This window comes from Rosa chinensis, chromosome 3 (genome assembly GCF_002994745.2).
Source record: "Rosa chinensis cultivar Old Blush chromosome 3, RchiOBHm-V2, whole genome shotgun sequence".
Lineage (NCBI taxonomy): Eukaryota > Viridiplantae > Streptophyta > Magnoliopsida > Rosales > Rosaceae > Rosa > Rosa chinensis.
Window position 1 is genome coordinate 9,974,428 of NC_037090.1, and position 16,999 is coordinate 9,991,426.

The 16,999-nt window shown below is 41.2% G+C and overlaps 4 protein-coding genes across 4 annotated transcripts; 1 reads left to right on the forward strand and 3 right to left on the reverse strand.

Moving 5' to 3' along the window:
* Positions 1-2,129: 2,129 nt before the first annotated feature.
* LOC112191628 (lectin-domain containing receptor kinase VI.3) lies at positions 2,130-4,532 on the forward strand. The gene has a single exon (XM_024331011.2). The coding sequence runs from the start codon at positions 2,334-2,336 to the stop codon at positions 4,347-4,349; it is 2,016 nt and encodes a 671-aa protein (XP_024186779.1). The 5' UTR covers positions 2,130-2,333; the 3' UTR covers positions 4,350-4,532.
* A 296-nt stretch (positions 4,533-4,828) lies between these two features.
* Positions 4,829-8,912, reverse strand: LOC112191627 (importin subunit beta-1). Its single transcript, XM_024331010.2, has 3 exons — positions 8,663-8,912; positions 5,369-7,805; positions 4,829-5,277 (listed from the first exon to the last, which is right to left on the reverse strand). The coding sequence occupies exons 2-3, from the start codon at positions 7,792-7,794 to the stop codon at positions 5,079-5,081; spliced, it is 2,625 nt and encodes an 874-aa protein (XP_024186778.1). The 5' UTR covers positions 7,795-7,805; positions 8,663-8,912; the 3' UTR covers positions 4,829-5,078.
* A 1,086-nt stretch (positions 8,913-9,998) lies between these two features.
* LOC112191971 lies at positions 9,999-11,255 on the reverse strand. The gene is made up of 2 exons (XM_024331475.2): positions 11,114-11,255; positions 9,999-11,006 (listed from the first exon to the last, which is right to left on the reverse strand). The coding sequence occupies exon 2, from the start codon at positions 10,964-10,966 to the stop codon at positions 10,172-10,174; it is 795 nt and encodes a 264-aa protein (XP_024187243.1). The 5' UTR covers positions 10,967-11,006; positions 11,114-11,255; the 3' UTR covers positions 9,999-10,171.
* A 273-nt stretch (positions 11,256-11,528) lies between these two features.
* On the reverse strand, positions 11,529-16,595 carry LOC112191970 (ethylene-overproduction protein 1). Its single transcript, XM_024331473.2, has 4 exons — positions 14,193-16,595; positions 13,561-13,852; positions 13,169-13,478; positions 11,529-12,217 (listed from the first exon to the last, which is right to left on the reverse strand). The coding sequence occupies exons 1-4, from the start codon at positions 16,181-16,183 to the stop codon at positions 11,985-11,987; spliced, it is 2,826 nt and encodes a 941-aa protein (XP_024187241.1). The 5' UTR covers positions 16,184-16,595; the 3' UTR covers positions 11,529-11,984.
* Positions 16,596-16,999: the final 404 nt, after the last annotated feature.

The following is a 16,999-nucleotide window of genomic DNA, read 5'->3' on the forward strand; positions in this document are numbered from 1 at the left end:
TTGTTCTCGAGTCTTCTTGGTTTGTGTGACCATCGTTCCAGCTTCATGGTGTACCGGAGATTTAGCTCCTTTCGGAAGTCCTTGTTCAGACCCTTTGGTCTGACGTTATTAGTGGGTCAATAGTGGCTCCTGTTTGTATCGTTCATATCACTTGTAACACTTATATATGAATGAGATCGTTGATCGTTGATCAAAATATTAACAAAGATTGCTAGCACTGGAAAAACTTCAATGATGTGGTGCTTTTGAGACCTAGCGTCTCTCGAATGTTCCGGTATGCGTTGAACAATTGCTGTCACACTTCAAAGCCATCTCTGGAGACTAAAACATCGAGAAGCTGCAACTAGTCCTTGATGTTATCTGGCCATGCCTACCGAATTGGTAAGATTACACACGCATTACGCATAGTTGACTTTGACGTGGGGAGAGAAATGATTCATGACTTCAATGATTGATACTTATATACGGTTATACCACTTCGGTTGAGGTCGGCCGAATGATAATTAGTATACAGTTTAGTATAAAAACAGAAATGTCTAAACACATGACTGGTTAACTGCAAAACAATTTCTGGGGATTTTTTCAAACTTCAAACCAGTTTAGCGTAATCTCCTACACAACCCCCTTTTCCTAAACTAGAACCTTCTAAGTCATTCAACATAATATTTTTTTGGTTTCTGTTTAGACTTTAGAGGAATATAATATTAATTTTTACCTTTTTGTTTATGTTTTTATTCGAACTAATTTATAATAATTAGACAGACAGATATGAAAATCAAAAATTGTTTAGTTATCTAAATATATCGTTATAATTTCAGTAATAATATGACATTTTATCTGATTCATAACAGATAAAATGAAGTATTTCAATTACATTTTGTGAAATAATAATTGTATTAGTGTAATATCCTTCTCAAAAAAAAAAAATACGTATAATATTTTTCTTCTCTTTTTGATCATGTGGCAGGTCTAATCTAGAAAACGAAGACAATTTGAGGTGGAAAGGTGCAATAATGGACAATACGTGTCACACTCCCAATCCAACACGTGTCTTTTTTGTTGGGCCTCTCTTTCTGTTCTCCTCCCTCCTCTTCCTGCACTCCGTCTCCCTCTTCTCCAGTCTCTATCGGCGACCAACTTGACCATCCTCAACCTCATTCCTCCTCCTCAACCCCTTCTCCACTCCCCATCGTCGGTTTCCAGTCACCACCACCGCCTTCCCCACCCTCTCAATCAAAGCCTACACCACGGATCGAGATCCCTCCATACTTGTCTCCGGAAACGGCAAACCCTCCTTCAGAGTACTATTACCTGCTTCACAGCAGGACTACGGTTCCTCCACCTCCATTGAGGTAGATGCCGTCACCCGGGAGAACGGATTTTGAAACATAGCGCCACAAACGGGTTCGACGTCGTGTCAACATGGCGACTGGGCTTAATTGGCTTAGAGGGACACATGTCATCCAGTTAGTGGATATGGTCAGCCAAAGCGGGCTGACCATACCTGGTCAGCGAAGTATATAATCCTGCTATAATCCCAAGCCTAAGGTATAACACTCCAGCCCAAAAATTTACCCTTTTACTTGGCTACGAAAAGATCTTGAGTAGGGCAGCCACGTCTCGTTTTGATCTCCATGAAAACAAGACATGTCAAGTTTATATCTCCAAAATACTGTAAATATGGCATGGCCAAATACCAAATCTACCGCTGAACGCCCACCCCCTGTAAAATGCTCATTGATAGGCCAGGCCATGGCACAACGGCCCTACCCAATAACTTCTCCTAGCTCACAGGCAAACTTCATTTTCATCTTCGTTTGAATTCTTCGCCTCATAGCCTTATTCCTCTACTTGTCAAAGACTCAAAGCGGTCATTTTGTCCAAAATAGTAGCCCAAACCAGCCATAGCCACGGGTTCTGGAGATAAGCACTCGTGGTAGACAAAATGCACATGTAAGTGATATAACTCTTTAAATAAGGTGATAATCACTCGAGTCCCTTTCTTCTATGACATAGAGAAAGGTTGATCAAGTCAATAGTGGCAACATTCGTCCAATCGCATTCAAGTCTATAATTGCATAAAAGATTCAATACTCTTCCCCAACGTGGAAAATTAATGTGTTATGTATATATAATTTCCAATTCCATTGACTTTGACAGTTGAGTACTGCAATGAGCTTAAGAACTCAGATCTCCCAAGTAATAGGGTTGCTTACTTTTCTTACATCCAAGCTCTAGACTACGTACCTTGACCGTTTGAAGTCCTTTCTTCACCTTCTTCTGCGCTACATTAAGCTCTGTACTTGCTTTTAGAATTCAAACCCCCAACTCCAATGGCTTTGGCAATTTCTTTAGCTTTCCTCCTCTTGTTTCACATTTGTTCTCTTTCTCAAGGAGAAAACTTCTTGTTCAATGGCTTCAATGGAAGTGATGGGAATCTGGAACTTGTAGGAGCTTCCATAGTCAAACCCTCTGGTATGATCAGACTCACTAACAAAACACGTGGTGTTATAGGCCATGCATTCTATAAGAAACCCATAACCATGAAGAATTCCTCTTCATTCCCAAATGCTTCTTCTTTCAGTACAGAGATTGTTTTTGCCATAGTCTCCCCAAGCTCCGGCAGCGGTGGCTTTGGCCTAGCCTTCACATTATCTCCCTCTCCGAGTTTCCCCGGGGCTGAAGCCAACCATTATTTCGGAATTTTCAACTCTTCAAACGATAACAAATCCTCTAACCATATCCTTGCTGTAGAATTCGACACGGTCAATGGTTACAACGAGAGCTGGAATTCAGATGGAAACCATGTTGGTATTGACATCAACAGCGTCTACTCTGTGGCATCTGAACCAGCTGCTTACTACACCACAGGATCACACAAAGAAGAAGTGAAGATGGAGAGTGGTGATCTTATACATGCTTGGATAGACTATGATGGCGAAGCTCAACTTTTGAATGTGACAGTATCTCCCATAAATAAGAGGAAACCAACCAAACCCCTATTGTCCTATGGTATCGATCTATCTTCTGTTCTTCAAGAGACTATGTATGCCGGATTTTCGGCATCCACAGGAGATAACCAGTCGAGCTCTCATTACATAATCGCATGGAGTTTTGCAGTGAATGGAATTGCAAGGAGAATCAATCTTACTGATCTTCCTATCCCACCAAAAGAGAAAAGTTCATCATCCTCCTACAGTCCCCCAGTCAAGGCTCTTATTGTGGCCTTGTCTGTTTTGGTCTTCTTGTTGTTGGCAATTTTGCTCCTCTTTACATTGTATAGAAGACTGATGCCCTCTGAGACTATGGAAGATTGGGAGATTGACTGTCCTCACAGGTTCCGGTACAAGGATCTTCAAGCAGCAACCAAGGGTTTTAAAGACTCTAATGTGATTGGAGCTGGCGGATTTGGTGAAGTTTACAAGGGTATTTTGCCTTCTACTGGATGTGGAATTGCAGTTAAGAAGATAACAAGAAATGGAATCCAAGGAATGAGGGAGTTTGCCGCAGAAATTGAGAGCTTGGGTCGGCTAAGGCATAAGAACTTGGTCAATCTGCAAGGTTGGTGTAAGAAAAAGAACGACCTCCTTATAGTCTACGATTACATTCCAAATGGAAGCCTTGATACTCTCATTTTCCATCCGAAAGACAACTTTATGTTGAGCTGGCAACAAAGATTCAATATCCTTAAAGGCATTGCCTCAGGATTGTTGTATCTGCATGAAGAATGGGAGCAAGTTGTGATTCACAGAGATGTCAAGTCCAGCAATGTCTTGATAGATGAAGACCTGAACGCTCGGCTAAGCGACTTTGGCCTTGCAAGGCTATATGATCATGGAGAAATATCACGCACCACAGGTGTGGTTGGCACAATTGGTTACATTGCACCAGAATTAGCTCGAACAGGGAAGGCCTCAGCAGCCTCAGACGTGTTTGGATACGGCATCTTGCTCCTTGAAGTAGCTAGTGGGAAAAGACCAATCGGCTCAGGCCACTCAGATCAATTCATATTGGTGGATTGGGTGATAGAAAACCATGAAGCAGGTCGCATACTCGACACTGTAGACCCAAAGTTGGGTCACTATGTTGTAAAAGAGATGGAGTTGGTTCTGGAGCTGGGTTTGCTTTGCTCTCACTTCAAACCAGAAGCTAGACCTACTATGAGACAAGTAGTGCGATATCTCAATGGGGATGAGCCGCTTCCTCATGTTGATAACCTTATTGAATCGGAAAGCTTCTGTGAAATGAACTCAAGATTTATGCAGGTCATTTCTTCTGATTCTATCATATCGTATCGATCATCATCCTATGGTGGCATCTCTTCCAGCTCCATGGCCTCGGGCAGATAGCAGTTCTTATTATTTGTTTCTTTTCTTCGTTTTTGTAGACTACAGAAATCAATATTGAAAATTGAAACATTTTTTAGTGAAGAACATTATACATTACTACTGTATCGGCTGATGCCTATCCAATCCTCGAATTTACATGTCTTCGTTTTTGTAGACTTCAGAAATCAATATTGAAAACTGAAACATTTTTTTGGTGAAGAACATTATACATTACTTCTGTATTGGCTGATGCCTATCTAATCCTCGAATTTACATGTGCAACCTACTATTAAAGATTGAGTAAATTTAAAATTTTCTAAACAGGAAAAACGGCATAAATTTCATCATGAAAAATAAAATAAAATAAAAACTAACAGGATCCAAAACTATACACCAAAATCAATTACTTCATATCATAGATTCATAGGCTGTAATTAATCACCTTAATCGCAAAGAAGAATATGATTAAAGCACAAGAAAATATAATGAGAAACATAGGCTGACTGAAACCCACTGATCAGTGGATGATGCATTACACTAAAAAGAGTTCCACAATAGTAATACCAGGCTACCTCATAGTGGCCTCAATAGAGTTGATTCTCAAAATAGAAAACAGAAACTCCAAACGTCACAGACTTACGCCCAGAATGGAAAAGAGAGATTCATACATGATCTAAGCAACTCCTAACTTCCTCAACATCCTTACAATTCAACGAGACCACCAGTACTTACAAAAGAACCAGCCTTGACTCATGAAACAAGGATGCTCCTAATCCTATCCTGAGTCCAAGTAGCGGTTTTCTTCAGGTCATCATCATCAGATCCAAGACACTCACCCAAAAAGTTTGCACAGGCTTTCAGGTCCCCAAACAGTGCCTTTGTGTTTGTGCCAAGAACATCTGCAAGGTCCCCCATCACAGCAGCCAAGGCTTTTGTCAGCTGGACATCCCTGCAAGATAAGGAACGAAATCATCAGAATAATATTCATAATATGTGTGTGTGTGTGTGTGTGTGAGAGAGAGAGAGAGAGAGAGTCATACCTGTGTTGCTCCCTCAAAACCAATTCGATGAACTGCCAGAGATGTGGTGCATAGGGCAACATGACCTCAGACTTTGAATTCTTAAATCCCTGAAGTATACCCGAATAAGCTTCAAATATGCTACACTTAAGCTGGTTGCCGTATTCCATTAGCTCATCATCATTGGGGTCCATCTGAGCACAAAGCTCTGCAGCTCTCTGCATCATTGGCACTGCATAGGGAACATACTTCTCAAAATTCTCCTCTATTGAGAGAGCTATGTCGCTAAAGACAGAGAATATGGGAGGCTTGACAGACCGGTCGAGTGCTTCACTAGAAAGATTTGCCAACAGAAGTTGCATAATCCCATCACAATATGGTAATACCTTGTCATTCAAGGCACGAACAACATCACCAACTACACCAACTGTAATAGAACAGACTTGATATTCCTCGAAATTTTGCAACCCCATCTCTAAATACTTGTAGAAGTCAGGAAGGTACTTGCCAAACTCAGATCCAGTAGCATGAGCAAGGGCACCAATAGCAAGCATTGCTTCCTCGTGCACCGTAGAACTTCGGCAAGCAAAGACATTAAGAAACAAAAACATTATCTGGTCTGCCTGTGTCAATATAATGGACCTGGTTTCCAAATCATCAGCACTGCTAACTTTCTGGATTATAACCTGGAGAACACCACAAAGAGAAGCCTGCAAGTCTGCTTGCTTTTCCTTGTCATCTGATGATACAATCTGAAGCTCTAGAGTCTGACTCAACTTCTGCAAAATCACAGGGAGTAGTTCTCGTATAATCTGTGATGTTTCTTTAATATTAGAACACCTCACTACTTCGTTCAATGATTCATAGGCAGCAGACCTCAATCTAGAATCATCTACATCTGTACGACTAGCAGCAAAAAGAAGACTTTCAATGATCCTATGGATATAAGGCGTAAAAAGTGATGAGTGCCTTCCAGCATCCTCGTACCCCTCGGCAAGCTTATAAATAGCCCAACAAACCTTAGCAGCAACATTTGGAGCATCCTTAATGCTTTCCAACAATACTTCCACTACTTTTGGAAGGTTATCTGAAGAAATAACAGAAAAGCCACCAGCAGGACTGTGCAGGTACTCAAATATACGGCCGATAGTCCAGGCAGTAGTGTCTTTGACATGGTTGTTTCCATCTTTCAATAACCTCAATAGGAAATCTAAACCTGAATGGACCAGTACTGATAGCTTCTCAACGGTTGGGCCTTCAAGGATTGAGCCAAATGCCAAAGTAGCTGCTTCCTGACAACGCCAATCTGGTTGCGCTATGTTAGCCTCCACAAATGGCATCACAAGGGGAAGAATTGCATCACCAACAGTTCGTGCAACAAGTCCTAGGCATGTTCCACCAGCCATTGAGATATTCCAAATGCTGTCATCCTGGTCTACATCTTCTTCCTGCTTCAGCAAAGTTTCCAGCAGCATTGGAACTAGATATGATAGAGATTTTTCTATAAAACGTGAATGTGGATGCCCAGAGTCCCCAGTATCAGCACTCTCATACTCTTGCAATTCTATTTCTTCATCACAAATGGAGCTCCAAAACTCGATTGCTTGGAGGGCAACAGCCTCTACATCCCCCTTTACAGCATTTGAAGTAAGCTCAAAGAGAGCCTGCATGTATGCCTCAAGCACGTCATAGTACGTAGAAGCAATTGAAGCAAGGCACTCAAAAGCCGCCTGCCTAATCTCTACTTCTTTCGACAAGGCTGTTTCACAGACCATCTTCATGATGTATGTTCGTTCCATCTCGTTTTGAAAGTTTGTCTCAGCAAACTCCAAGGCATTATATAAAGCCTTTGTGGCAGCAAGACGGACTTCAGGACTGTTCTCAGCAAGGTTCATTCCTTGTACAACAGCTGTAAGAATAGAATTCACCTCGTCTTGCCCGAGATCATGATGGGATATCTCCTCGCATACATAACCAAGAGTTTCCAAGGTTGACTGTTTCAAATCAGCAGAGCTGTCTCCCTTAGTCATGTTATTAAGCAAATATGCAATTAGCTCAGGCCACTGTTTCCGAGGAATATCAATAGAAGCAACTTTGGCAAGAACTTGAGCAGAGGTGTGCCTTGCCTCTCGCACAGATGACGCAAGTGTCAGTAAGAGCATTTCCTTGATTTGGGATTTAAAAGCAATATCAACAGCCATCCATTGCTGAGCAAGACGTTCCTTTGTAACAGCATCTTTAGCATCCAAGGAGTTCTTCAGAACAATACCAGCCAACCTACGGGATTCAATTGGCTTTTCACTGTTGGCTAGCTCAACTGACAATGACAGAAGGAAAGCAGGAAGGTTTTGCTCTTGAAATTGCCTCAGATTAGACTCCGCTTCAGTACGAACTCTTGCATCTGCTGATTGAGCTGCCAATAGATACTGAGTGATCTCCATGGCCATTTCTTTCCACACTGCCACAAAGGAAATCACGAAAAAGGATATATCAGACTAGATAACCAGACATGAATTATTGCATAAGGACCACAAAACCAAGACCATATCTGTCCCCAAAAAGCTCCCAGGTTACTTATAAAAAGAAAATAATGGTTCAGGACAAGAAAGATGCTGAGGCTCTATCATAATATAGATACTGTATATAGCATAACAGTCACAAAAAACTTCTCTCTGTGTTTTAAAAAAAGTAATGCAAATTATCAAAACAAACCTTCAAACAAAAGTTATCAAGACATCAAATAAATGTATTCTTCAATTTGTAAATTGTGCATCATGTATTTTCCTCTTATGTGCCATATGCGATTAAATCTCACCAAATAAAATGCAAACAGTTAACAATCCCAACTAACAGAAAAGTATCCATGTACAATGCTACGACATCACAAATTTCCAAGAGTCCAAAAGCTTCATTGTTCATGATATTCAATCTACTCCAGTATAAGATCTCAATACTCCCTTCTTCTCATGCAAAATTGCTCGATTTACAAAATCCTACCTCCAAAATCAGTACAAAAACACCATCCACGTCCTTTTAATACCACTCAAATCGTTAAACCCTAAAAGCCCCAAATATCAAAATCCATAAGACCCATCCACAATTGAAAACAGCAAACAGCACAAACTCAAAATCCTCATACCGAAACCACAACAAACCGCATTTACCAAAATCGAAACCCTAACCGCACTAAAAACGCAGCACATACGAGAACAATATCAAAATCTGAACCAATTCCAAAACAGATAAGAACAGTAGATCTACGCACAGAAAAGTAAAATCGAAACCGTATAGTTGAGATTGTGCAGAGTTGAATACCTCTAATCGGAGCCGATGAAGTAGCGGCGAGTATAGCTCTAAAACCCTACTCAAGTACGAAGAGGAACTACGACTGCTTCTCCTTCTAGGCTGCGTCGAATCAACGCACAGAGAAGGAGAGAGAGACTGAGAGAAGAAGAGAGACGGCGACGGAGCTCCGTTTAGATCTTAATCGCCGATTTGGAGAGCTCTGTATTTCGAATGGTATGAAGGAGCGGGAGGGTGACGAAATGGGTCGTCAATTTGTGAAAATATAAGAACAAGCGGGCAGGGGGTTTTGTGGCTGCCCGTGGCTGCCCGCCTTGGAAACCCTAGTGGTTTTTGAAATCTCTCACGTGTGAGTCGTTGGCTCGTGTGGACCGTTGTGTAGATAATATCGAATTTCAAATATAGTTTTCTATTTTTGGTCATGTGAGTCTGGTCACTCTAGTGAGTGTGACCCATCGGACATCGCACGTTCACAGATCAAGGGTATGGATTTAAATTTTCAATTTTTGAAATTCAGGAAACTACCAAAAATATGAGTGTATTTAAGGTTTTTTTTTTTTTTTAAAGAAGGAAATGAATCGAAATAATTGTGACAGTATTTTTACAGCGAAGAAAACGGGTGATTCAATGTATTTATATATCTATGAAAATTTTAAAAATTTAGATAAGATTTGAGCGTTTTTAGATATAAAAGTTTATTTACATCTGTCACCGGTACATTATATGTGAGCGAAATGAACAATAAATTCAATGTATTCAAAAAGCTCGCCTTAGAAATGTTTTCAAAATTGAGTGTTTTTCATTCAACGGCTAGAATGGAAATGACAGCCATCTCATGCACCGTTGGCAATGCCAAAAGTATGTACATGCCACTATGCATAACCTAGCTCCGCTCCTTGTGTATCCTAATCTCGGGTGTAGCTCTTAAAATAACTTTTAAAAAAAAAATTCGTATATTTAGAATAATTTTGAAATTAATCTATATTCTAGAAAAGAGTTTTGATTTTGACCCCATGGTTCTCCTTAGGTGAATGAGCTCATTCACCCAAACAATGAACTTAAGAATTATTCTCATCAAATTATCCTCGCCGTTGGTAATCTAACGCATAAGAGAATTGGGAAACTATACACCCATTCTCTTTTACTTATATACACTCAAAGAGAATTTCAAAATGATTGGATTATGTGTTAATGAGATGAGAAACATGTGAAATTGAGTGCAAAATGCTAGTGTATAGTAGCCTTCAATTATAAGCAATTTGATATTAACCATGTTCTGTTTGTACATTATATCTGAAAATTAAAACTAATATTGCCTTATTATCAGCAGAATATATAAGCACCAATCCATCTTTTATATGCATCATAACATTATTATAGAGATTTAAATGAATGACAATTTTATAGGCTACAATCCAATAGGCAGAATGAATGTACATAAAATTTTGGACAGATAGAAAAACCACAACCAAAAGAAGAAACTTTCATAACTATACATCAAGGAATACTAAACCTTGTAGCTTATGTATGTTTTTTGTGTTTTACACTAGACTGAGGTTGTTGTGAACACACTACAGGGCTCTTTATACCACAGAGCTTGTACTGCTTCATCCGCCAAGGGAAGAAACCACAACCCCTAGGTGAAGAGTGAGCTTGCCCACCTGTTCTTGACACGCAAGCCTCCGGTTCAGGGTAATTCCATGGATAACAAAGTTTCTGGTTTGAATTGATCTGTGATACACTTAGATTTATAGCAGATGATGCAGCCAATGCAGCGGCGTCTGGAAGAAAGCGCTCGATTATGTAGTTTGGAGACAGTTGATTCATCTCACTGGACTCTGCGAGCTTCAACTTCAGAGCATCTGAGTGATCATGTTCTCTTTGTGCCTTCTTTTCCACAATGTCTATAGCCTCTGACAATGAGAACACATCTATGGCATCGGAGAAGGCTTCATCGTCGAAATCAGGATCATCAACATAATTGTAGTCAACAGCGCGAACATCATCATCAACATCAGCATCACATCCATCATCATGGTCATGAGGTGTCTGCTCATTCTCTTTATCCAGAACAACAACGTTAGTTGATTCAAGAGGCTTGTGCCAGTGCCACCAGCCCGGGGGCAGCTTTGGCCGGGGTGTGTCACCATCATGGTTATCGTCGCTTGTGTTTGGATACTTGGACTTGCCAGGAGCTTGTTCCCACGAAAAGGGAACTCTTTCTTCACTCGCACTCAGTGACCTGCCATGTAATCTTGTGCTCCTTGAGTTTCTGGGACGCCTTGTTGAGAGGAGTGGTGCATTGAAGTTCAGCATTCTAGGACATTTTGCTTCTAAGCATCTTCAAATCTTACTTCTGAGAGCATATATTGAAAGAACTGAAGCTTCAGTTGAGTGATCAGGAGGAAATAGTAGAAGGCAGTTGAGTGAAATAATGGCATGACGGTTGGAATTTATGGGTACCTCATGCAGTCCGTGGAAACTGATACTCACTTTAACACGATCACAGGTGAAAAAGAAATACCCTTTTGCATGAAATTGACAGGGAACCAGTAGCTCAACACAGGTCTCAACCTACATTCTTCGAATAGAGATCATCCCTTGACTTACAGTAACACTGCGCATAGCTTTTAAAATAGGTCATTATAGGCCGGGATGTTTCACTACCATAACATCACGATTTCTTGTTTTCGAATCTGTATGTATTCTCTGCCACAAAATGTCAAAGCTAGTAAAAGATGGAGGGGAGAAATAAAGATAGAAAAGAGGCCTCTGAACTTTGGCACCCTTACGCTTCTATGAAAATACTTAACTTTGCTTTTGGTCATACAGAAAACCGTGAAGCTTACACAACAAATGAGAGAACAGCATGACAAGATTACAAAATATAGCAGACTGCTTGGCCAAAAACCACACATGATAGAGACATGTAAAATTGGACAGACTCACACATCACAAGCCAACAACATATCATGTACAAGATTCTTTTCATCGTGGATACTCCCGCCTTTTCTGGAGTAGTATATGAGACAGTAGCAGCAACGAGTCTGTGCTCTACTTAAATATATAAATTGATGCAATCAAATAAACAGATGACATATTTACATGCTATCTTGCTCCTCTATTTCCCCTTCTTTGTGACCCCAAATTCTCTATTTGCTCCCAGTTTTTTCAAATCCCTTTTGAGGGCCATGGAGATCTACAATTGATCTTTCTAGAGACAAAATCCAAGAGATTAACTATGCTGACAATTGCTGGCCTTGCCCACATTGAAAGGATCCGGTAGCAACAGCGTGATTGCCTCCAGAAGGTAAAGAACAATGACCCAGTAACATCACCTTTGTTGTTCATTTAAGCGCTCCCGTGCTTTACCATAGAGTTCATGAGTGTCGGCATGGTTGGGGTCAAGGCAGAGGGCTGCTTCACAGTCTCGGACGGTGGACACAAAATCACTCATAGATTCGTGGAATGCTGCTCGAAGATGTAGAAGCTGGAGGTCCGGCTTGAAAGCTATGGCCTTACTTAGCTCTTCAATAGCTTCTGCTTCTTTGTGGTCATCCATCAAAACTGGTGGCCATAATTTCCATGTTAGTAGTCCACACACAGCCGCAAAGACAGCATTATCTTTATTTCACTCGTAGAGAAATTCAAAGGTTACTGTACATGTTATAATTTAGTTAGGGGTTGGGCCCATTTGGCTCATGGATGTTATGGTTGTTGACGGACCCGTAACTGAGGTTGTTCTTAGGAAGGAGAGTGGGGAACTAATGTCAACCACCGGTCACTCCCATCTTATGTAATCTTAGTATCTTGGAATAAAAGTTTTTTCATTCTCAAAAAAAAAAAGGTTACCGTACAAGTTATGAAGCATATGACACACCACAACCTAGGTTCCACCATCAACATGAAGATGTTAAATAGGTTTTTTGTTTTCTTTTTTCTTTGTTAAGGTATCTTACGTTTTGATCAGATGATGACAAATTTCATGTTGCCCAATCCATCAGTATGTTAACTGTCATTGTTCAGGTCCTATAGAGAAATACTACCAAGAAGTTGAAGCAAGCTAATACAATTTTAGGCAGCGGGCATAAGTGAAAGCCCAGGTCGACAAGCACCACTAGACTCAATTAAAAGAAATTGATATACTTTGAGATGAAGAATAGATAAAGGTGGATTAAAAAAGAGAGAAAAAAGAAACTTGGTTCAAATGACCTGAACTAAAGCCCTTTAAACTGTCAAATCATAGCAGCTGAAACTCAATCTAACAGAATGGACCACTCACCCATCTGCTTGAAAACCTAGATGTGTATTCTAGGCTCTAGGTTACTGACTTCACAGATAACAGCTCTACTCTAAGTTAAGGCCTAAAGGATGTGGAATTAATAATCGCAGGAGTCTCAGTATATTTTAATAGCAGAAAAACAACATTCATGCATCAAGACTTATACATAAACATCAAATAACTCCCAAATAAAAAAGGCACGGACTAAGCAAAGACGGATGATAGTTGTAACATACCTGCTGCCCTATATCTGTACGGATATGTCCTCAATGGATCTAATTGTGTTGCCATACTTAGATCATTCTTTGCCATGTCACGATCACAGTATTCTGAACGTTTCTCATAAGCTGATGCATTGTTGCGAGCCTTCTCTATCAGCTTTGTCATCTCATCATATGCAGCTTTGCGTTGATTTTTAAGATGATATACTCGTGCTAGACCCTGATGTGCTCGTGTATGCTTAATGTTGAGTGCATTTGTGTAGCAGTCAGCAGCAAGATCCAGCTTCTCAGAATCTACGTAGACACTTCCTAAATTATTTAGAGCCTGCAGGAAAACAGAATTACCAATCTGAATAAATTGAAGATAAGATGCCAAGATCAAACATTATTCCAAAGGTGATACTTACTTGTCCTTTTCTAAGGCCGTCCGAAGGGCATCTGAGTGCTTCCTCCAGAAGCTGTATCACATATGTTGAAGACTCAGAATCAAGATTTGAGTCTGCTAAAGCATAAGCCTTTAGGAAAAATGCCTCGAATGATCTTTGAAGTGAAATGGACTCCTCAGCCTTTGCCAATGCTTCTTCACGATGGCCAGTGTCATACAATATCCATCCTTCATACACAAGCCGTTCATGTTCAGAAGTAGAATGATTTCGAGCCAATCGCAGACTATGCATTGCGGACTTTTGACAATTCAACCTAAAAATATCAGTGAGATCAGAAATGCTGCTAGAACAGACTGATATAACAATTAAGGACAACCAAAAAATAAACAATTATTGGACTAAGTGGGTTCGTATCCTTCCGTATGTCACCCTTAGATCTTGCCCAACATGCAATATAAGAAAATAGTTAGGTACATACATTTCACATCAACTGAAAGTGACATAATTTCTACGCATGTTAAAAACTTAAGTTGTTATGCACTAAATTAGTCCTTTAAATGATAATGTTGATATTACCAAAAGCTCTTCATAAAATAAACAAGCAACACATGATACAAATCTACCCGTTTTTTTTTTTTAACAGCTGTATTTACCGTAATAGAAGGAGAGACTGCCTAAAGCGTAGGAGGCTCTTCCCAGGGTCATTTGCCAACATATGATGTACAACAGCTAAAGAGCCAATATCATCCACAGAGGACCATCGATCATATAGTTGCATCCAACAATCAGCCTGACTCCATTGCTGGACAAGAGGTTGGAGCAGCTCTACAAGATGGTCACCATGCAATTTCCCATGAAACATCATGTAATTCGGGTCCAAAGTCAGAAGTGCCCTGACATCTCTCAGAGCTCCTTCACAATCCTCCATGGCAATTGAAAACCAAGCCCGCAGTTCAAGACAATCAGGGGAGACCTTGAAACTAATAATCTTATTGATCTCTGTGATGGCTGCTCCGATCTGATTCTCTTCCAATAGAGAAACAGCCCTAAACTTGTATGGATAAGATAGAGTTGGATCCAATTGAGTAGCAGTATTCAAATCCATCATCTTTTCCTTTCCATTAGAATACAGAGAACGCTCCTGATACATCCACCCAACTGGTGTATGCTCCGAAATTAGCGAGTTCATCTGCTTGTACGCTACATACTTGTGGCCACGCTTGAATTTGGCCCTTGCAACCCCCACCATGGAATACACATGACCCGCCTCAATGGCTAATTCAAACCAGCACTGAGCATCTTTATATTCCTGCCTCTCAAGCATCACAACCCCCAACTGGTGAAATGCGAGTTGCTTCTCCCAACTTTCGGTAGCACACTCTCCCAGCCTCTCTAGAAGCATCACTGTCGTGTTGGACTTCATGTCTTCCTCCATGGCAATCTGGCTCAAGAAATAATACAAAACAAAAGAAGAATGCCCGGCCATGGCCAATCTTTGCCTAGCTTCCGCACTACAAAACAATCTCATCATGTTAGGATTGTGCACCGAATTCGGAAGCTCTCTCAAAAACACCTGCAAACAAGCCGCCACTAGAAGATAAGCGGTCTCCTCCAATCCATAGTCAATCAACACCATTGCATCCTCCAATTCACAGACCAGGGAAGCCAAATGAGCATCACAAGCTGACTTCAACTCATCACAACAGAACCTGTTTGAAAACGAAAGCAAGTCCAAAACAATCCGCACTTCGAAAGAATCCAACTTTCCAGTCCGGCTAAACACCTCCACCGCTCTCATTGCCTCCGGAGAAACCCCATTCTGTGAGAAATTTATCTTCTGCCTCCTCGTCTCCGTAAAGCCCCCATACAACATTGTCCTAAAGGGTGTCGAGAGCGATGCAATCCTATACCTTACACACATTATCTCATCCTCTCCAATGTAAAATGACATATCAGCTTCTTCCTCCTTCGAAGTTGAGCATTCTTCATCCGCATCCGCAGCCTCACCATCCACATCGCCACCGCTCCGAGAGCAGCAACATGAATCATAAACAGACTCCGGATCATACCCAGCTGCCAAACTAGCCTTGGGACATTCAACATTTCTACCGCAACAAGTCATCGAAGATGACCCAACCAGCTCATCCTCCCTCCTCTCGTACCTCAACCACGCCGCAAGCACCACTTTCGCGTGGACATCCACCGCGTGCTGCCTCGCCGACCGGAGACTCCGCCGGAACAGTTTCGGATCCGACATACCCCGAAAGATCGCGCATTGCTCCACGTACATCTTAGATTTCTCGAATTGCGGGCAATTCTCAATCCTGCGGTACACATCAGCCAGCGTTTCGACAAAATCAACGGTCTTGAGGCAAGGCTCGATTTGGGGTTCGAGGAGATCCGACGATGGGAGTTCGTAGGGAAGAAGACTCTCGACCAAGGCATTGTTTCCGGTCGGGTTCGGGGCTTGGAAACTCCAGTTCGATCTGGATCGAACCGAGTTGACCCGGCTGTGACCAACCTTGTCTCCTACTCCACCATTTGTGGGGGTTGTCCCAGATGGGTTAATGGCAAACACCTGGGTGCCCTTACACCCATCCATGATCTTCAAGCTACGCATTGTAGTAAATATATTGTGCTGCATCTTCAACTTTCACAGCCTTCTCAAATCACCCATATAATTCTCGAATCAAAGCAATGAAATCGAAAGCCGAATAATAGAAACAATCTACCTCATGCCCAGCAAGCACCACCATCTGAGCAACCGGAAAAAACACAAAACGATGGTGCTGCAGGCCAATCTCGGCTGGGGGGAAACGGCAAGCTTTGTTTTTTTTTTTTTCTGGGTAATGTTTTTTTGTCTGGATGACGATAAATTCTTTTTTCTTTTGTTTGTTTCCCAAGAAAATGGAGAGAAAATGGGGGTGGTGTTATTTTTTGGGAGAGAAGCTGAAAATGTGTTGGTGTTGTTGTTGTTGAGGTGGAGGTGGCCGTTGCAACGGCCACTCTCTTCTCTCTGTTTCTCTGTTTCTATTCTCCCCAAAGTCTGTATTTCTCTGATCCTTCTCCGTCTTCTTGTCCATCTAAATATGACCTTTCTTATTTGTCTTATTTTTTTTTTCTGAAGCATGTAATAATTGAGAGAGAGTAATGTGTGTAGCACACAATAGGACATTAGGACAAGAGGGCGCTAAAGTCGGCCATTGATGCCTTTACCATTACCAATTTATCTTTAAGGGTATTTCCTCTATTATTGGGTGAAATGTTTATTCCATTCCATGATTCCATCCCCCTGTCTTAAATCTTTCTCTATCAATCTGCTGCAGACCCGCATTGGCCGGACGTTTTCAAGGACGGAGATATGAGCTACGCTTTGAGATGGCGCGTGGGGAGAGGAACTAAGGAAGGTACAGATAACAGATCGGTTGGTTCATGGAACATGGTTGTCCACGACCATTAT

Coding starts and splice junctions, on each gene's coding strand:
- LOC112191627 (XM_024331010.2), bottom strand. CDS start 7,794: ATGGCCATGGAGATCACTCAGTATCTATTGGCAGCTCAATCAGCAGAT. Junction 5,278..5,368: donor GTTTTGAGGGAGCAACACAG/GTATGACTCTCT, acceptor CTTATCTTGCAG/GGATGTCCAGCTGACAAAAG.
- LOC112191970 (XM_024331473.2), bottom strand. CDS start 16,183: ATGCAGCACAATATATTTACTACAATGCGTAGCTTGAAGATCATGGAT. Junction 13,853..14,192: donor CAGTCTCTCCTTCTATTACG/GTAAATACAGCT, acceptor TGATATTTTTAG/GTTGAATTGTCAAAAGTCCG. Junction 13,479..13,560: donor ACGGCCTTAGAAAAGGACAA/GTAAGTATCACC, acceptor GTTTTCCTGCAG/GCTCTAAATAATTTAGGAAG.
- LOC112191971 (XM_024331475.2), bottom strand. CDS start 10,966: ATGCTGAACTTCAATGCACCACTCCTCTCAACAAGGCGTCCCAGAAAC.
- LOC112191628 (XM_024331011.2), top strand. CDS start 2,334: ATGGCTTTGGCAATTTCTTTAGCTTTCCTCCTCTTGTTTCACATTTGT.